Here is a 21,498-nt window from a genome sequence, read left to right on the forward strand (position 1 = left end):
CCTCTAACAGGCAGCCAATGAGAGTCAGGGAGGGGGGAAAGAGCGGCCGGAGGAGGGTGTGTTTTTCTATCACTGCAGCATCAGCAGAGAGGAGAGGGACGCAATCAATTTCATGGAGCGGAGAGAAGAGAAAGGCGCAAGTAGATAAGGCAGAGAGGGGGGAAAAGACGCAAGGAGTTGCGACGGGAGGTAAGAGGATCTTTTTGTGACGAGACGCGCAGTTTGTCATTAAACCGAATGAGAGAGAGCTGGTAAGAGGATTAATTAGGCTGTGAGGTGGAGGTGGCTTGTTATGGAATTGCAACCTCTGCCTCATTTACCACTAACCGTAAAAGGACGACAGCCTTTTTCATGTAAATGACTCAAATTTTCAAATGTCTCCTCTTTGACAATTTGTCTTATTCCCATCGCACGTGTAGATGTTCAGGAAACTGTGCAATGAGTTTGGGAAATGAAAAACGCTCATTTCAAAATAAGTCTTTTTTTTACGCGGAAGCCTGGGTTGTGATCAATTAAACTACACACTGCACCACTTTTAACTGTAAAAATAAATGTGTGTCTTGAAGTCAGGCGTAATAAATAACCTGTTGGTACAGGTTACTTTTAGAGAAAGGTTTTTTTTCCTTTTGATTGTGTGTATTTATCGTGGTGATTGAACATTCTGCATTTCATGCAACAGGGTCTCCTCTGACATTAATATTGAAGGCGCCTAAAACACTTCATTGGCTACATTATAAAATAAAACTATTTGTCTATAGAAAACAAATAGTTAAAATTATGTTTTTTGTTTAGTGTATCGCACTTTAAATCTGTTCCATATGGTTGATACTGAAATCTTCAGATAGCCCTCCTCTACAATTTCCCAGTAAATTCAATAAATATTTATGGCACTGAAAACTCGCTCTTTTGCAATTAATACTACATTGTGCATTATTCTGCAAACTGGTTGTAACATCTCAGACATCACATGCTTTGCCTCTCCCACTGCCATGGTACTTTTCAGTTCCCCTCCCCCCTGCTAATATGTCAGTGGCTTAATGTTAAGTACTGCCCATGATTGTAATTGTGCTGCTACGACTTTCGTTGATGGGGGAGAAAGTAGCCGTATCGGCTGTATCGTGAACAGCACAGCGACAAACGCACAGCACATCGTCTACCAATCAGGGCCTGTTTTACCGAAGCAGAGAAACCATAACTAAAGACTTTTAGAGGGAAGATAGACACAAAGAACTGGAGGAGGGAGAGAAAGGAGCAGAAATTCACATATCAACAGGAGTCCAAAGGGCTGAGATATTTAGACGGGAGGAGGTATCGGGGGAAGTGAAAATAAGGGTGGGGCAGCGATCGCAGCCGACTACGTGGAGGTGTGCCCATGAAAGGGAGGCCCTCACCTGGCTCCATGCCATGCAGCTGGCTGCTGTCACCGTCTTTGGCCTGCTACACATCTGTTCTTCCCAACAGCAGATAATGGACAATGTTCCACCCGTTGTGTTAATGATGTAGAAAACTAGTGCCAAAAGCAGCTGCTGGAGACTGCAGGCTCAGGGTTATTTTGTCTCTAGGTTATTTATGCATATCCAATGTTTTTGTGGGACGCCTTTGTGACATCTGCTCATTGGATGCAGCCGTGTCCTAAAGACGTGACTATAAACCCCAGTATGTCTTCTCATGCGGGGTGAGTGCATGGGTGTGCTATGTACTCAACCTACGCACTCCCCCCACCTCCCGCTCCCTTTATGCCTCAACAGCCTGCAGCTTGTCCCAGATGAACCCAGTCAAGGGACTGGAGGGGAGGGAAGCCACTGTGTCTGACAATGAAGTGTTGCCATCTTTACAACACCCATAGACTGCACTGCACACCTTCACACAATAGATCGAGACGCAGCGGCTCCCGAAGAGGGCGTGTTGCTATTGGTGTGTGCGTGTGTGCGTCCATCCTCTCCATGGCAGCAGAGCCCCAGAGCCCCACTGCTGGTCACATTATCATACTTTAATGCCCTGTGTGTGTGTGTGTGTGTGTGGGGCAGCCTGATCTCTGCGCTGTGTTGGGAGCTGCTGGTGTAGCACGGATGTTGTTGGCTAGACTTGGAGTCTACGATTACTCTCGCTACAGTATGGTGCAGGATGTTATCTCCCACTGGACACGCACCGCTTAATTGAGCTGTTCCATCAAAGGCACGGATGGCAACAGGGATTTATGTGAGGAGAGAAGGACAGGGATCTGCAATGGGAAGAGAAGGGAAGAAGCTGGACTTCCTTTTGAAATGCAAATCACTCAGCATCCTTTACTGCAGGTTCACTGCTAAAGGTATTGACGAGAGTAGAGAGGAGGGATCACGTTGACTATAAGAAAGGGCATGGTCACAAGGGGGAATGGGATGTAGGGGAAGAAACAACCATGGACGCGAAAGAAGAAAAGAGGATCCTGATTGACGAAGGATTAAATAGGAAAGCCTTGCCGATGCACAGCGGATGTTGATGCCTTCTTCTCTATACATTTTTATGAGATGATAATGTATAGAGTCTGGCCTGTTTCCAAATGCCTTTAGTCCTGCAGTTGAAGTGGAGAGCTGCTGTTGTTGTGTAGGAGGAGAGGAGCGACGTGCTCTCCATCTGTTAAGGAGCTACTCTGGGTAAGAGCAGTGCTACGCCGGCCCTTTGCTCCAAGCCACCTGTTATTGCCTCCGGGCAGCTTCGCTAATTCATCCTGCTGGCCAGACACCGATACATCAACACGCGCATCGCCACATCTGAATAGGCACCATTTCTGCAACTCGCACTACAAACACACTGCAGGAATCTTGTTGCACTGCGCCAAATTAAAGATTCTGTAATGTTGCCTCCCTGGCCTGATTACTTAAGCGTCGGCTGCTGATCAAAGAGCGCACTTTCCACTTTTGGGGATTCCGCCATTAAAGAAGCGAAAGGGGGTAAAACAAGGGTTAAGAGATGGAACTATCTTTCAGATTGAAGTGTCAACAATACCCGTTTCATCTGTGGTTCCCTTTTCATCCTCCTTTGAGAATAATAGTTGTAAAGTTACAAACTCCGAAAAAAAAGATATCAAAGTTTCAAAGGCTTGTGAGCGAACTCCCTCGACTCATCTTCCACTGAGTGCACGCCGTTTTTAAAGCTGTGCGTGTGCGTTGCGTGCGCGGAGGTTGCACGTGCACCTTCAGGATGCTGTCAAGATGGAGAGTCGGTCCCCTCCTCAACGCACCCCCCCCACCTCCGGTTGCTGCTCAGAGGCTGTTTGATTAGACTGTGCAGATGGGAGTCAGCCCGCTGGGTGTCAAGTGGTGGGGGGGGGTGGGGGGGGGGATCGTGTCGACGTGCTGTCAGGTTTGGGTGGAGAATACATTGTGGCGATTTAGGGAGCTAAGGGTCAGATGGATTGACAGGCAAGGCACGGCTAAATGATTAGCCAATTGAGGAGGAGGAGGAGGAGGGGGGAATAAATATGCGGAGGTGAAATGAAGAAGGCAAGGGAGTAAAACCAAAGGACTGAAAGGATCGATTTTAAAAGGTGCTGAAAAGATATAGGCTGTTATGTAAGATGAGACAAAGAGGAAGAAGACTGTCATGGCCATTCCTCTGAACCGCCTTGTTCCGGCTGTCATGTAAGGAGTCCTGTTCTCTCGCTTTTTAGACACCTTGAGCAAACCTTTCAACCTAGGTAATGCTTGTTTCCTTTAACCCTTTCTGTATCTGGCCATGAGGCGTCTTTGTTTCACGTGTCATATCAGTATCCATGCAGTGGTGGACAGAGAGGCTCACATCACCCAAATAATGACTGAGGCTCCTGATTGCGTCACCAGACACACAAAAATGCTCGTAAAGCCCTCAATAGAAATGAAATAACGTTAAATAACCTTATTACAGCTTTCAGAACAGATGATATGAGTATACAAATTGTAGATTTTCCATGTGTAACGAATACAATATTGGTGGTTAAAATGACTAAACTGGAAGGATGTTACGTGAAAGCAGGATACAAAACTAATTATTGGCAAACCAATAATGCAATTGGAGGCCCCAGGAATTGAACACATAAAATTGAGGAAATAAAAAAAAAAATCCATTCTTCATTATTTTATTTTAATATTAAGGAAATATTAAGGAGCAAATACATTTTTTATGAAAGGGCCAGACTGGAAAGCAGCACAAAAATGAATCTACACAGGGCAATAATAAAGGATATGACACTTCATGTATGATGTGGTCTTCTTGATGTTCTCGACATCCTGTTTCTGTCTTTGACAAAATCAGGTCTTTGTTGCAGCGAAATGGAGAATTCCCCTCAGCGTCTGTGCCACAGTCGGCACATCAGAAAAGCTTTATTGTCCACATCAGCGACTATAATTAGACTAAATTGACCCTTTGTCCAGTGTGTTCCCCAACTCCCTCTATGAAGTGCTCTGATGATTTACAAAAATGTTTGAGTTAAGTAGACATAAGATACCAATGCTGGGTTATTGCCTTTTATTTGTGACCGATAATGCAAAGTATATAATGTCCACATTGATAAGATAAAATAAGTCAATCTTTAAGGTTGACGGTTCCTGGATTAAATAGCTTCACCATTAGGTTATATGCACTACAGTACTTTATTATTGCTTATGTTTTGAATCCAAATCTTTAAAAAATACAGACATTTGTTAATGCTCATCTTTTTTTCAGAATCTTGTAATGTTTTACAGCTTATATTCATCACTGACTGAGATACACTGATTCACTGATTAAAGAAGAAAAATAAATAAAACTTATATTCTCCAACATTGTACTTTATGTAATTTGTCATATTGCAACTTTAGCATTAATAGCGTTCTAAACAAACACATGTATTTGTAGTATATAATTATTTGTTCAGGAAAATGTATCAGAGCTCTTTGATACTATTCAGGCTTTGATTACAATGGACAGGTTGTTTATTATGAGGACATGACAGCATTGGTGGAATCAATAAACTAATTCATTGATTTGTTTCCCAGAGGCCAGCTACATTTTTAATGAATCTTAGGGGCTTGATGTATATCAGCTCTGTGGGATGCTTCTGCGCTGTTGCTTTCTTTCAAGTTACATCATTCTGCTCCTTTTAAACCTTTTTTAATACTGATTTAATTCTGCTCTCTGCTTGACAATGATTCTCAAAGTCCTTGGTATGACTTTCATTCTATCTTACAATGTTCTTTCTCCCTTCACCAAAACATAGGGTGGGAAAAAAACAATGTATTATGTCTATAGACTATAAATGGTAAAGCAGTGATCAGCCACCTTTAATACAGGTGCACAGGTAGTATTTTACATCATCAAGTTTAATCAAATGTATTTCTATAACACATTTAAAAAACAAAATGCTTTACAACAACTGGCGGAATAAAGTACAAATGTTTTGTAGTGTGGAGACTGGAAGTCTCTGTTTCAACAAAGATGAGGAAGTCATCCCGAAAGACATTTCTATTCTTCCTCTGAGGCACTTTCACATTCATGTAGTTACATATTCCCTTACGTTCTTTGAAAGCCTGGATGTCTCATGCTTGAGAATATCCAATCATTAGTACCATCGCAGAAGCACGCTCAAGAGTTTACTGATCAAGATGTGTTCCCTGGAACCCATCAGTCTTGTAAAATTTTAAAATTCAGCATTGTCATGTTGTGCCTTAGTTGTAGATGAGTAAACTCTTTTGCTTGTAATGTTGCTGCCAACAGACTCATTGTTGTGAGAGCAAACATTCAACCACTGTGTCGAGGCATCAGAGTTAGTGAGCTGGATTGATAGTGACTGCTAGACAGTGACTGATTTGATGGTTTGATGGTGTCCTGAATTCATCCGAAGGCTTATTCATTTGGACTGTTTACGATCATTGATTTTTGTTTCACTCGCCCTCTATAGATACATTGAATGCACCATAAATGAAATAGATGGGGCATGAAACACGGCAGGTGACGCAGAGCAGAGACGGGCTTCCTGTGTTTGTTTCCTCCGCGTGTCTTGACGATGTTGTGACTGTAGTTTCTTGCCAACTCTTTATCTGCTGTGTCAGCCGTGATATATTCATTAGGGTTGGATTACGGAGAGTGGGAGGGGATCGGGTTTTGAGTGGGTTGTAATCCCCATACACTGGCCTAATTTAATCTCACCTACTGTGCCATCCTATTTCACACTGCGCCCACCCCCCCCCCCCACCCGTGCATGCGCTTGCGGGAAGAAAGCGGATGAGGGGCAGGCAAGGTTAAAACGGGGGTAATGCCAGACAAGAGGAGGCATGGAGACAAAGAGCGAGGATTGCAAGAAAAAGAGCTGGAGAAGGGACATTGATTATGAGCAGCAGGAGACATTTGTGCAGAACAACAGAGAAAGTGTAAATGTCAAGAGTAAAGAAATGCCACTGACTAAAGTGCAGCTAGATAGGAGTCAGAAAGGTGTGCTCTTATATGTTTAACTCGAGTTGTGTGGCTTATTTCCCCTGTGAGCAGCCAGCTTCCTCCTATCAGATCTCAAGACTCATCATATATAGAAAAGGAATATATAGAAACTGCATGTGTCTGTTGTTTTTTCTTTTGGCGTTTTAGTCGTTTCATGGTGAAGAAACACGGGACGGGGAGGGGGGGGGGGGAAACGCATTCATGACCGTAAAGATCACGACGCTTTCTCAACCAATGCAGAACTGCAGAATGCCTCAGCTGCTGATTATTATCGCCTCTTGCTTTCTCATTAACGCCATCATAATTATAGTTATTGCAATGGCATGTGGTGTATTTCATTTCCCCAGTTTGTTTTTGGATTGCTTTTATTATCAAACTTATTCACCAAGGGTTAAAAAAATAACACATTTTAGTTTTATAACCACTGTGAATTCTGCTTATTTACGATGAATCTTATTATATTCATTAGGCCAAACTGCAAATAATTTGCATTTCAGAGAAACTAAACCCAGTAAAGTAAGGGTTTACATAATTTATTATCTTGTTTTCTATACACGTAACAACCCATATCTCTCTTTATCCGCACATAGCCAGGATTAATCCGGCCGTGCTAACCTGCTAAACCCTCCATGCCCTACCTGAAGAGCTGGATGTCTGTGGATCGATTCTTCTCAGCCTCTTCAGAATACAAGCTTCTAAATCAAGTTGATGTTGGAGTTGTTTGAGTTTGCTCCCTGAATTGATCACAGCTAATTGGGCATGGCGCTACAGAGGGCCTTGCACATTTCCCGAGCTGCAATAACGAGACTCTATATTTAGCTATAAAACTGTCTGTTTACATCAGCCGCCATGCTCTGTGGAACAGCGGGATGAATTGAGCAATTTCTTTGAGGGCAAACTTGCAGAGCACACTTTGTGTGTAGTGACTTCCGTAAGATATCTGTTGAAATCTGTGCTGAAGAGAGGACTCACTGATGTAGCGGGAAGCGATAAGGAGACACAGTGTGAAGCTTCTTGTTAATACAGGGAAAAGATAAAAGGCCCAATCCCCTAGAGGAAACACCGGAGCAACAAGAAGGAAAAATAGATTTATTCAGAGGGGCAGATGTCACATTGGGGGATGGAGAGAGATGAAGAGAGAGAGAAGACGAAGAGCAGAAAAAACACCCCCCCCCCACATGGAGATAGCAACAGGAGAGAACAGAGCGAGGGCCCGGACATTGTTAACGAGCTTAACGAGGTAATTATACACATAAGAAAAGACCTCACCCTCGGGGCCTTACATGGGGGCAGGGGACGCAGGAGAGGAGAGGAAGAAAGGCAGTTTGTGTTCCGTAGCCTTTAATAATGTTGATTGCACCGTTAAAGTGGGATCCTGCTCAGGGCGACACGCAGGGCGTGTGGATGTTGAGGTGGGAGGACATTGTGGGAAGATGAGGAGGAGGAGGAGAAGATGCAGGCAGCAGAGAGCGATGGGAAAGGTAAAGGGTGGAGATCATGTTGAGATTAAAATGTCAGCGCGCGCAGATGCACACCTGCCAAGTACACGTGCACACGCACGCACAACCTTAAACACACATAGTGGGACTGCCTACAGACTGACGGGAGGAAATCAGCTTTAGTTCATCTTAATTCTCAATGTGTACCATTAAACAGCCTCCTTTGTTCCCACCTTCCATCATTCTTTATATCTCCCCTCTACATCGCTTCTCCATCTAGTACTCCAGGAAGTCTGTTTTAGTTATGTAATTTATGTAACTGCGGTTTTGACCACCGCTTGGTTCAGAGGGGACTGATCCAACAATACATTTCAGTGACAGAGCTGTTTAGACATAATGTTCCCTGGGTTTGGTCTGCAGGGCTCGATCGCCTCCACAAGTGACAGAAAAGCGGGTTTCTCCTTTTAGTTTAAATTAAAGACAAATACCTAAGGTGTTAAAGACGTTATCATGATGAGCTGTGTGGTCGTCCTATAAAGGTACCAGCAGGTTTAAGATATGCTACCATGGGATGGAGATGATTATTTAGATATAAGCCATTTGTGCAACAAAGCTATTCAAAGGGCTACGTGGTAAGATTAAAACTGAGATTTCAAAAGCTAGAAGTGGAAAGTAAACTATTTAAACAATACATACCTATATCTATATACCTAAATAGATAGCTATCTATATGTCTATTTAGGTATATATATATTTTGTGTAGTTTGTTCCAAATATATAGTGCATCTTCTGCTGAGTCCGGGAACAGCCTGTCCCAGACAAACTGAGACGTCTGGAGGGTTCATGATGGAGCCGAAGATTGGAAATGTATTCTCCACTCAAACTATTCAGTAGTATTTTGAAATGAATGACTTGGCCGGCAGAAATCCAGTGTAAAGACCTCAGAAACAGTGGAACTTCGTCTTTCCAGATTTCTGCTATGTTTTTTAGAAGGTGGTTCAAACATTTGTATTGTTATCATTATTAGACGATTCGAATGTGGGAGTATCCACTTTAGTGTCAACAGCTGGCCGTGAGCTTATTTTTGTATGTGTATGTCTACTGTATAAATGTGGATTGTCAAACCCTGTTGGCCTAACTCGATGAAAAGCTCATCAACCGGTCGTTCAGCTGCAGGGAAAAGGTCACCACAGCTTCTTCTGCATCCCTGTGGTCACGCTCAGTTTCTTTCTGTTTTCTCTCTCTCTCTCTCGCTGGAATTGGAGCTGAACCCTTTCTGTCATCTCTCATAACTGAAGCAAAACGGGAGGGAAAGTGAGAACAGTGAGAACAGTGGCTTTGGCCACAGCTGGGGCCTCGGTGTATCGGGGCAGAACCTCCCAAAGGACCAGGAGGGAGAGAAGCAAAGACGGTGCTGGAGGAGAGGAGCAAGGAAGCTCTGCAAAACAATATAAATAGAGAGGCGATAAAACCGCTTTTTGCCTGCTCCCTCTGTCTGCCTCCTTTAAATAGATAACATAAAGACAGATATACTTGTCACCCCCCTTTATCCCTCCGACTGGAGATGACGCACACAAAAGCACACACATGCAAACTGCAGGCGGGACGGAACAGGTTGTCTGTTTACTCTCTTTCACACTGTGCCTTGCTGAAAATTGCGGCGCGTTCTGGAAAATGTCACGTCCTTGATCTCTTTACCACTACACACTGGCGAGTGGAGGGGCTGGAGCTGTGTGTAGACGTGGGGGGGGGATTTGCGGTGACAGGGGTCTGCAGCAGAGACGAGGGCTGTGCGCCGCAGATAACGCCGCAAGCCTTTGATGGAGCTCGGCCCTCCTCTGTTGGAGAGCACGAGCCTCCCCGCCTCAAATAGATCTCCGCCGCGGACTCCATTGGTAATGATTGGATTCGGTTACAGAGCAGAAATGGTTTGCTGATGATAATGATAACAGATGCGATGGGAATTACTCAGTCACTTAGGGTCGTGGGGACTGTATCGATGCCGTGCCAGCCTGCACATTTCCCCCAAGACTGGACGGTCTCTTTCAGGCTTGATAAAAGTTGATGGCTGTTGAGGGAACGCTACCTGTAATTGCATTTCGTAGGACGTCGGCTGGAAGGTTTTTAATGAAGTAGGGCAGCCCGGATGGAAGACAATGTTCCATAAGCTTCTTCCTATAGAGACAGAAAGGAAGACTGTGTGAAACAGTTCGGGGAGAGAAAAGGGAAATCAGCAGGGAATAGAGAACAGAACAGAAAGAGATGGAGGAGCCCAAGTAACAGACAGACTTTCAGCAAAGACGACAGTCAGGAAGGAGGAGCTCTTTCAAGTGCGGGTAACGTGTAGATATGACAGTGGAACTGGAGAAAGCCAGAGATGGGGGAAGAGCAAGCGACAGAGACAGGGGAGACAGGAGATAAAGGTAGTGTGAAGTACATAGACAGAGAGAGGGAGAGAGGGAGGGAGGGAGAGAAGTGGGGTGAGAAAGATGAACATGTAGGAGGGGGAGGGGAGAGAAATATTTTCTGCTATCTGCTGAGCTGGAGTCAGGAGGTTGTCATGGTGATGGTGAGGAAAGGAAGGAGAGCCAGAGGTTTTGACACCTAACACACGCACACACACACATACACACACACACACACACACACACACACACACACACACACACACACACACACACACACACACACACACACACACACACAAATTCATGACATACATTGACACATTCATTTCCTGAACACTTGCCCCCAGAAAAGCCGTGGCTGCATCCAGCCTAATCGTAACCGTTACATCTTACTTTAACCCCAAACCAAGTTTTCGCCCTAGAATTTTGTTATTTACAATATACGGACGCGCATTGTGTGAACAGATGTCTTTAGTAAAAGGACCACAAAACACGTACGCTCACGTTCGCACGCACAATGCAGGACATATTCCACAACAAACATTGAGTCATGCACAACAATACTGACCTGTCACATCCTGAGTAAACACACACACACACACACGTAGCCATGGATCCCAGGAGCCTAATCACCATGCAAACTCTGTTCCCCCTGTCTGTCTGTCGGCTGCCTTTATCCTCACTCAGCCTTATTTGAATGGCAGGCAGATCCCCGTGAACTGGCTGGTCTTGCCAGAAAATGACCTAAACCAACCTTGCCACTGCTGCTGTGTGTATTTGTGTGTGTGCAGGTTTGAGCGACGCTCTGCTTGAGTGTCTAATTGTCTGAGCTCGCCGGTTTTCCTTGTGTATCGATGACACTGAGAGACGAGAGAAGAAGAAACAAGCTGATGTAGGGACAATAAGCAGCTCCAGTCGGGGGATTGTTGTCTAAGCCAGAGCTCATACTTATATAATAATACTTTCTATTTTTATACTGTTTTTTTTTTTTAAATCTGCACTATAAAAAGAAACTACACACTGCAGTTAATCCTGAAATCTTTTTAAAACACATCCTTATACCAGAGGATTTTAAGACTGTTTTGAAGGGATTTTATGAACTAAATAAAGGTTAATTACTCTGGCATAGTGACAGAGAAAAGCAATTCACTAAGGGATCTTGAATAATGAGAACTAGGAGTTTGTCAAGTCCGACAGAAAATATTTTTCATTTGCACTGACGAGATTGATGTTTCACAGCAGTTTGGCGAGGCGCTGTGAAGCATGAAGGAAATACAGCAAAGTGCAAACACTACAAGAAAAAAATATGATGAATATCTTGAAAAACAAGTAGATCAATCATATAACGTTAACCCTAACATAACGACAGGTTTTAGTTGAGTCCTAACAGCAGACAGAGTGCTGGAAGATGGAGTTAGGTGAGTATAATCCTCCCCAGTCTATGAAACTGTAACCATTTAAAATATGTTAATCTAGTCCCGGCCCACTAGACTGCTCGGAGAGAGGTGAAATATCGTCCTTCTCATTCACAAACATCTCCATGCTCTTCTTTCCTCTCTGATTCCTTACAGAAAACACTTATTACCTTTTTAAGGGGCGTTGTATTTCCTTTCTCATCCCCAGAAGGCCTCGTATTTGATTAGAAGAGGAGCACTTAAGGGGAAGTGCTGCTTGTGCAACATCACCAAACTTAATGGGATGGCCCGAGAAGCTGTTGTTTGAACTGGGTAATCATTTTTAAAATGCATATCACCTGGTACTTGTGAGCTTCTCTACTAAGACGGCATCACCTCCTCCTCTACTGTAGTCAATAGAATTGTGGCTTTTGTATGCTAGCGTTATTTAAGCAGCTGTTTTGGTTTCCTTTTGTTCAAGAGAACTATCAAGTTTATGTTTGTGGTTTGCGGGCTTCGCCATTGCTGATGTGTGCTTGTACATTCTCTGCATGGGTGTGTATGTATGTTTTTGTTCATAGACTTTATGTTATGTCATGTGACACTTCATGCCTCCACAACAGGTGAAATCAGCCACTTTTTTAGTTATTGACCAACTGGGGCTATTTCATCCAAAGCATTATGTGTGATCTCGCCTTGCCAGCAGCTCCTTTCCCTGAGCTGGTCGAAAAGAAAGAATTGCATCCAACGAAAGGAGACATCAACAAATGTTTCTGGCGACGTTTGAATCGCAGCAAAGAGCTGTCGGTAGAGAAGCGAAGGGGCAAAAAGAGTCAAACGTATTTCCTTGAAAAAAAAGTTTAAAACCATGTCACAATTTTGCATCAGGTGCATATTTTCTTGTTTTGCCTGTCTCAGAAAAATAAGTACCTCAAATATCTGACCTATTGTGATGGAGGTCATATGTCACGTATACACACTGCGCACCTCCCCCCCCTCCGGGGTGTGGCGTGCGGAGGGGGGCCCACGTGTCCTTTGCGTGTCACACCAGTCGCTGGCACCGCTGTCCATGCCACTAATCACCTGACCCGAGGGACCTCCTCCTCCTCCTCCTCCTCTCTGTCTGCTGAATGACCGACTGCACAGCCCCTCCTCAGACATCTCCACCTGTCAACAGTCCACACCAAGCCGCCCCCACATGCACACGCAACCCCCGAGACACACACACACACACACAAACACATACCCACGGGCACACATGCTTCCATTCGCACCCGAGGCTCATCACATAACCGTAGCGCCACAGCCTTCTCTTTGAGGCTCACAGCTTTCTCTACGGCTGCTTTATATAATTAATTATATGCTTTTTGTATTTGAGCATGGCCGACTTGAATAACAATGTGACCTGTATGGGAAAATAAAGTATTCTGCTGTGTCTACATGTAATGTAATGTGCCCTTTCACGTGTGCCATAGTGTGGTTATTGTGCCTCAGTGCCACAGTGGCTCATTTCCCTCTGGTGCTGTTGCATACTGCTTGTGTTGTTCCAGCTGGTTTGTCATCTAAAATAGTGTTAAGCTGCTGCATCTGGTGTCTGGGCTAACACTACACTGATGTGAGCTTTTTTTTCTTTTTACCGGCCCTGCCTGGTTCCCGCTTGATCCCCAGAGGCGTGAAAAGTGCGAGAAACACACATACACACACGCATTCAAATTGCCTTTCACGTGTCTTATCTCCATTTAGATGTTCTCTCTAAGGGGTAAATGGTTGGGTACAAACACGTTTACTGGAGGATCTCCGCTGAGCACTATTTGTCGTCACATAGGCGTAGAAAAGAAAAAGAAGGTGTCAGTGAAGGTCAAAATGCACGTTGAATAAGAAGAATCAGGAGCCGGGCTGTTTGCTCCAGGGGAACAGGAGAAAAGGGGAACGGCTGACTGTGGGAGATAAAGGGAGAGAAAATGCAAAGCATGCGGGACGGAGCAGGAGACATAATAGGAATAAGGCAGGGGAGCACGAGAAGGTCACTCGTAATAGCTCGTCCAAGTCATTTCATAAGGTCCTAAATGCCCCTATTTACTCAAGCTAACGCCATTATCTATATATGCACTGAACCATCCTTAAAAAATAAAGCACATGCACATGAGGGCTGTCTGTGTTCATGTGTGTCATGCTCCTAAACGGCACATAGAGTGCGTCGCTATGTGCCTGCGAGGTTGCATGGTGTTCATGGTGGGCGCTCGCATGCATCGCATCTTATATCTTCTGCCTGACACAAAGGGTGTGTCCGTAATTACTGCGCTTTGTGCTGCAGCCACAGAAACTGACTGATGCTGTTGCTAATGAAGCAAATGGCGCCCACATGCAGTGGAGCTGTGTAAGAAGAATTTGCGCTTGTATGTGAACGTACAATACATGTTTCTCATTTCGTGTACAGAAACAATTTGATTTGGATCTTTGTTGTCGAATGCCGGTTTTTTTTCTTTCAACGAAACCAAACATACTTCAGCACTGGCGACATTTTAAACTCACCACGCAAAATACGGCAGTCACTCTTTTGTCCACGCATCAGTTTATTTTTCCTTTTTGGTAATTGATAGCATGTTTCCCCATATCCTGTGACTGAAATGGCCGGCAGGCCACAAGCCAATTGCCTTATCAGTTGTGGACTTAAGTGAGCAGCAGCTAAGTTGCTAGAAGCACAGAGAGCTTGAGGCGGCGCTCCATCTGCAGGACCGGCTCCATTAGCTGACAAGAGAGATTAGCTGACCTGCTGACATACAGGCTGATCTTTACTGATACACACGGCAACACACATGGACTCATGGACACACAAACTCTCTCTCACACACACACACACACACACACACACACACACACACACACACACACACACACACACACACACACACACACATGCAGGGAATTTGACACTATTACATTAGGGGTAACACCCCTGTTTTTGATTGTTGCAGAGCTCTTACTGGTCAGTGATCCCATAACCAGATCTCTCCCATCTGTCACTTGCACTTTTTTCCTTTTGGTCCTTTTCATCCTCCTCTTTCTTACTCTCTTTATTTTAAATTCCTATGAATTTTTCAGACTTTTAGTTGTTGACTTTTTTGTTGTCAACCCCCCCTTTGATCTCCCGCCGGTGTTGCCCTTCTTTCCCTTCCTCTGTTTTCCTTCCTCCGTCCGTCCCTGCATCCACCTTTCCTTTCTTTTTCTACAGCCCTCACGGATTTCTTAATGAGTTCACTCCCTTCTTCTTCAATTATTAACCACTTCTTTTATTCTACTATTCCCACTGAGTCTTTAAGGGAAAAAACATCAATAAATAAATCACGCCAGCGGTAGCTTCTTTTGTAGTATGTTTGTGTTTGTATTTGGTGTAGAAAGGAGAAGGACGGAAGGTATTTGCAAAAGACTTTGGAAATTCTGTCCTTATGTTTTGTATTCTAACTTTTATCTGGATGAATCTTGGAATTATTTCAGTTTATACATCTTTGAGTAACACTTTCTGTTAAGTCAAGATGTGACGTATGTCCAAATGTTTTTCTCCAATACGTAAACATGGTATGGAGATGAAGACATTCAGTGTTTATAATTACAATTGTGAGTGTTTGAGAGAGAGAGTGAGTGAGGAAGGGTCCGGCACTGTGCAGCAGCGAGTGAGTGCGCGTACGTGCGTGTGCATATGTAAGTGATACTGAAAACCCATCGGTGTCCATGTGTGTGAATAACTGAATTTGTATGTACAAGGGGGGGGATGCTGTGTGGAGGAGACCCTGTTGTCATGGCAACCTGGATAGAGAGAGAGAGAGAGAGTGAGTGGGCGGTTGCCCTCTCGCTCCTCTGACAACCTTTATTTTCTCCAGCTTTGTGTCACTCCGATATTAACCTCTAACCCTTGACAGAACGAAGGGGGGGGGGGGGGGGGGTTGTGTGTGGGTGCAGCGTGTTCTTCTATAAAGGTGCAGGCTTTCGGAAAAGGAGAAAAATGTGGCGTTTGGCGTGCATTCTGTTGGAGCATTTGTCTCTAGTGGGAGTAGCAAAGCATCTAACAGCCAAGCTTATGCTGATAGTGGTATTGATAAATGGGCTGTCTGTATCCTGATTCAAGGTAATATTTAGCTCTGCAGCTTTTTCCTTTGGTAAATTTCCATTTTGAGTTGGCTATGGATCATTGGTCTTCAAACACACATTCCCTTGGAAAGAGTATCGCTATGAGGAAGATATTGGTTTGCCTCTGCTGGATTGCCTCCTTTTCCATTTAAGTTGCAAACATTGAATTAATGAGCAACTTTGCCTATTTTCCAAGTCATTGGAAGGTGTTGAATTCAGTAAGAAGAGATGGAGTGTAAAGGAAGATGGGCAAGGAAACGTACTGTGAAAAGTGATCGTAAGGGAATTAAAGAAACCTTTTAGTTCCAGCTATTAAGGGGTAGAAGACTGATAAATCGGTGACAAGAAAATGAGCACTCATCCTTCATGGACAGTTCCCATTATAGGGTTCGTCTCCTAAGTAGAAGATGTGAGAAAGGCTTGAGAGAAATTCAATCTTGACTGCGGTGAATGGCGAGAGACACGTCTGTGTTATACAAAGTGAATTGTGGAGCCGAGCAGAAACAGGTAGCCAGTTTTATTACACATATTTGTGGTATTTTTCTGCTGTAGCGACAAAGTGCGCCTGAGACATGTCTCACTGCAACAGGCTCATGCATTAAGTATGAACCTGCCAGAGAGAGGAAGAGGGGGGGGGGGGGGGGGGAGTCGAGGAGAAAATCAGACGGCCTCACCAAAGACACCAGGTATAGATGGACAGGGACCAAACCAAATGTATGGCGGGGGGCACAAATGAATTATGAATTTGGGCGTATTTAGGGCAAATTGTGCCGGCAGGACAGGGATTTCGATGAATAATTCACTCGGTGGGGGGGGGGGGGGGGGCCTGATCCTCATCTGCCCAGCAGCATCACCTTGAGTCTCAGACGCCCCTCATCACATTTACCATCCATTGACCCTTGTAATCTCTCACTGCCTTCCATCAGTCCATTTCTCCCAGTGAGCGTTTCCTTTTGTTTATGTCTAAATCACCTCATCTCCCTCCTTTCCCTCCGACCCGTCTCTTTTCATACTGATGTTTTTTTCAGACAGACGAACCCTCGGGGAAGAGTAGAGGGTGAAAGGGGGGCATGTTTTCATTTATTTCCCCCCCCCACCCCCGCCCTTCTTCCGTCCCGCTTCCTCTCCCCCCTACACATCTTCACAGCTGGAGGTAGTTAATATTTAAAGGCAAGGGATGACAGGACACACGACCTGCACACATGTTTGAACATGCACGCGCACACACACATTTAGTAGAGCAGCACATTCGATCCGAAGTACAGAGAAGCTTAAAGAATATGTATCCACATGATTCACATGTGTTTGGAGAAAACCAAGCATCTCCTCACATAAAAAGATGAAGATGTGAAGTAAACATTCAAAGTCTCCCATGTAAATGTGGGTGGGTGGCACGATTGGGATTAGAATATGTGTGAATCTCAAAACATGATTTTTGACTCTTGAGGTTTGATCTTGTGTGTGTTGCCCCCCCCCCCCTCCACTGATAAGAGAGGCTATTCAGCATTCAGAGTACTTGGCAAAACCCGACATGTCTCTACTTAATGCTAATTACTACATTTTGCAGGGAGGGAAGGGTGCAATTTTCTATCTAATGGATGACAAGTTTTTTTTTTTACCACAATGGTTTACTGCAATTAAATTCAGCTAATGATAGCGACACTAACAGCGTAATACACAATGTTTGGGTTATTTATGTTTTTGGAAGCAAAACCCCTCAAAGCAGAAATGAATGAATAATTGAAGGAGGAAAATTGCCTAGTCGATTTGGCTTGTTTGATACATGGCCTGCTAATTTTCCGCTGTCAGGCTTTCTTGTGAAAAAACCCCCCAAACTGCCACGCCCTGAAATCTCAACACAGTGCCACCCACTGTATAATCTCCCTGGGATTGAACGACTTCTGATGGCGCCCTTTGACGTCTGAGCGGTGATAATAGTTCTTAAAAGCACTCAGGAAGAGTTTTGCGGGTCATCCCCGCCCAGCTGCAAGCATCCATCCCAGGCACGACCTTTGACCCTGTCCAATGAAGCAGGTAACGGGGCTTGGATTGGATCGTGGACAGCTGCACAAAGGACACCCCGAAGATGTGAAATCAGGCATCTGCCTCGATGTCAGTAACTCTTACCCCTGTGATAATGGAGCTGCATGTGGGCTCCATGCCGTGCACACAGCAAGTGGCTGTGTGTGTGTGTGTGTGTGTGTGTTCATGCATGTGTGCTAGCGTGTCAGGCCACATCAGGCTGTGTTATCAGCATGTTTGGGTGTGCATGGGTCAGCCTCGTTACATGGCAGCCTTCCGCGCCACTTCTCTGTTTTTCACTGTCAGCCCTCACTCACAGTCCCTCCTCTCTCCTTCCAGCCCATTATAGTGTTCCACTTTGCTGCTTGTACTCAACCTGACTAGAATATTCTTTAGCAACGCCTACCTCCTGACTGGAGTCACTGGACCGTGCCCTTTTTAGCTGTCTGATCTCTTCTGTCAGACCACTCGAGGTGTGCGTCTGTCTGTCTGTCTGCCTTCACCCCGTTGCAAGCTTCTTTGTTTTTCTGTTACTCCCCAGGAGTGTGCACCAGGGAGGCTACGTTAGTGCGCACACGGCACACTCCCATGGTGAATTGTGATTGGCGTCATGACAGAAGAGTCGGCGCGCCACCTCGCTAATCAGCGTCCTGCTTTGCTCCCCTCGGCTCCCCTTCATCGTTAATTTTGAGGGGGCACTGATAGGCAAGCTCTAACCTTAGCCCCGCTTCACTCATCTGCATCTAATGGCATTTTGGAGAGGCTGGTTTAATAAGACTGTAATTGCCAACCTGTCTCCAGAGAACCACAACCACTAGGCGGTTGATGAAAGGACCGGAAAAGACGAAAAGGAACAGGGGGAAAGTGAACAAGTGGTGCACTCTTATTGGAAGAGCTGGCACATGTTTGTGTGTGTGTGTGTGTGTGTGTGTACAACTGGATACTCAGGATTAGCATCACAGCTGTCCCCCTTTGTCATTCCTCCTCCTCTCCTTCCATATTCCTCCACTCCTCTCATCACCTCTCACCCTACGTCGCCCACTCCGCCTCTCTCCTCCCTCACCTCCACTTCTCCCTCTCCTGTGCCCACCTCTTCAAACCCACTTTTCCGTTTTATCCTCCCCTCAAGTCTCCCACCCTCTTCACCCTTCCTTATTCTCCCTCTTTATGTGCCTCTTGTGGCATTCCTCCGACAAAACAAGCACGTTCACGTAATGGCTCATTTAATCCTAATGCTGTTGTTTTAAACTGCCTTATTAAAGGCTCCGTTCTTGTTTGGTCTTTAATTTCACCGAATTTGGTCGGCTCTGTTTGTGTGCTCAAATGTGACTGTTGCTTTTTTAAATAATTTCCTTCATATATTTTTCACTGAATAACAATTTCCCTCACAATTAACTGTGCAGCCATTACCCACTAGATACCAGAAAATGAATGATGATTACATCTCTCCATCCTCCTCTCACCCACTACTCTTCTCCTTCATCTTCATCACCTATCGTCTTTGTCCTCCCCCGCACTCTCCAAGGTCACCCTTCACTCTGTTGTGGCGTTGCCAACAAACAGTGGAGACCTGAGCCAGAACTCTTTCAATCATGCCTACAGAGCTGCCAAATCGGCTCCCTTCTCTCTTGTCACCATTTTCTTTTGTCTCGCATCTACGTCTTAATCATAGTGTGCCATAACAGTTCTTTGTGTGTGATACTGAGTCGTGTAAACAGTCAGCGGGCTGCGCCACGTGGTGCTGCGAGGGAGGACGGCCCGCATGTTGCAGGCGAGGACCGGATCCAAGGGTACAGATGGAGAACGGATAGACTCCTAGCAGGGGTAGCTTGCAGCGTGACTGATAGCATCTTTATCGCTCACTTATCACAGCACTGTCACCCAAGTACACTGTGGACTGTTTAGTTTGTGCAACGCATCCCGGAACAGTCAACCTAATTAAAAACTACTTGTTTGACTGTCTTACATATTATCTTTTTTGACACTTCGTCCATCTGCATTTGTCTTTAAAAAAAAAGCCCATATGGGTGTAGTGATGCGCTGCACGGCGTCTTGTTGTGGTATTCTGTCCATCTGTCCAGCTGACTGGACTCTTGCATATGGGCCATCGCTCATCTAATTAAACAAATGGAGATTTCATTTTGCAGGAACAGGTTTCAATGAGTGCATTTTTTGTTCTTTTTGTTGGGATGTGGCTGGTTGCCGTCTTGTGTCAACTGCATGTTGCTGTCTGTGTTCACGTCTGACCACATGGCACAGGGTAATTTCTCTCCCACTCTGACACATGGCCCCGCTCTGCCCCTCCCTCTTGATTCTCCACTGTCCTCCCCCCCCACCCCCCTCTCTCTTTTATGTTTCAGAGAAGAGACCAGCGGGAGGGCGTGGACCTGATTTATAGAAAAGCTCAAAGAGGAGTGAGGTGGGAAAAAAAGAGAGAAGAACAGAAGCGAAGCTGAGGCCTCCTGGAAAAGAAACAACGCCTCACACACCAGTGTGTAGTTGACCTCTGTTTGCGTTTTACTGTACTTGTGTGAGCAGGTGGGAATTTTATGGGACAGTGAGCAATGCCTCACACGCAGCAACAGCAGGTCGGCAGTAGGGGGCGGTGCTCCCCTCCCCTCCTCCCATTTCTCCTCCTCCTCCTCTCCTTTGCCGCCCGGCCCGGCCAAGCAGCCATACACATACCCTCCAACTGTGAGTACAGTCTAACATCGTACCATCCGTGGCAACGTTAGCTCAACGCTTCCATTAGGTTCAAAGATCTGTTTGTGGTGTTAATGACATTGTTGATTCATCAAAGCATGCTAATAATGATCTCGCATTTTGATTAATTTGTGCAAATGAGCAGAACATGTATTTCTCTTCCTGTCACCTCAATATTTAGGGTTGGATTGCTTGTTTGTGCTGGAAATACTACACTGTCTGAGGTTTATTTGGTTAGTGCTCATCTGTGCCTGTGGTTTGTCTAATTACTTTGTAATTGATCCCCTCACCAGGCATTGATTAGTCGCATTATTGATCGGATTTTCCTGGTGTAAACCATAATCAAAAGGCGGGGGTGGGTAATTTAATCAACAATCGAGTTGTACCACAACATTTTCCTCCTTACTTACTATTATTTCTTCCTCCTCCTCCTCAATGCAATATGTGTGGCATTTGAAATACTGCTGAGGTTGTGACCCTGCAGGGAAATTGATCTTCATCTTCTTTGCTGCAGAGAGAGAGAGAGAGGAAGATTGTCTTTTATTTATGACTATTTGCAGTGAGTCACAGTCCTTCACCACCCACACACACTTAAAAAAAGGCAGTGTACAAACAATAGTTTGCACACGTCTGGACACACATGCATGACCTGTAAATGATGATGAAATGCAATAATCTCCCGGTCTAATTCCCAAATGGGGAATCTGTGACAAAGAGGCGAGATGGATGAGGAGGAGGAGGAGGAAAGGATGATCATGAGGAAGAAGGAGCGGGTCAAAGATGTAAAAGGTCAAGGTGTCCCCTGCCTTTTAATTAGCGAGGATCTTCCGTGTCAATGTGAGTCACTTTGGCAGTGATCGCGATCAATAAAGGAGATGTGCTTTAGAATTTGCGTCAAAGAGGCCAGGGGGAAACTACGCTCAGGAGACATGGCGCTGCCTTATCTGCCATGTCTCATGGAGGTTGTTCCATTACCGGAGA

The 21,498-nt window shown here is 45.0% G+C and overlaps 1 protein-coding gene across 4 annotated transcripts in view; it reads left to right on the forward strand.

The window, feature by feature from the left end:
- l1cama (L1 cell adhesion molecule, paralog a) overlaps nucleotides 1-21,498 on the forward strand; it is a 37,984-nt gene continuing 16,486 nt past the window's right edge. For 3 of the 4 annotated variants that reach the window (XM_062564541.1, XM_062564545.1, XM_062564547.1), the window contains exons 1-2: nucleotides 1-189; nucleotides 20,175-20,508. In XM_062564541.1, coding sequence (XP_062420525.1) covers nucleotides 20,379-20,508 — 130 coding nt within the window. In that variant the 5' untranslated portion in view covers nucleotides 1-189; nucleotides 20,175-20,378. The remainder of the gene's footprint in view (nucleotides 190-20,174; nucleotides 20,509-21,498) is intronic. The other variant, XM_062564543.1, reaches the window with a different exon arrangement.

The sequence above is a fragment of the Pungitius pungitius genome, chromosome 1, assembly GCF_949316345.1.
Source record: "Pungitius pungitius chromosome 1, fPunPun2.1, whole genome shotgun sequence".
NCBI lineage: Eukaryota > Metazoa > Chordata > Actinopteri > Perciformes > Gasterosteidae > Pungitius > Pungitius pungitius.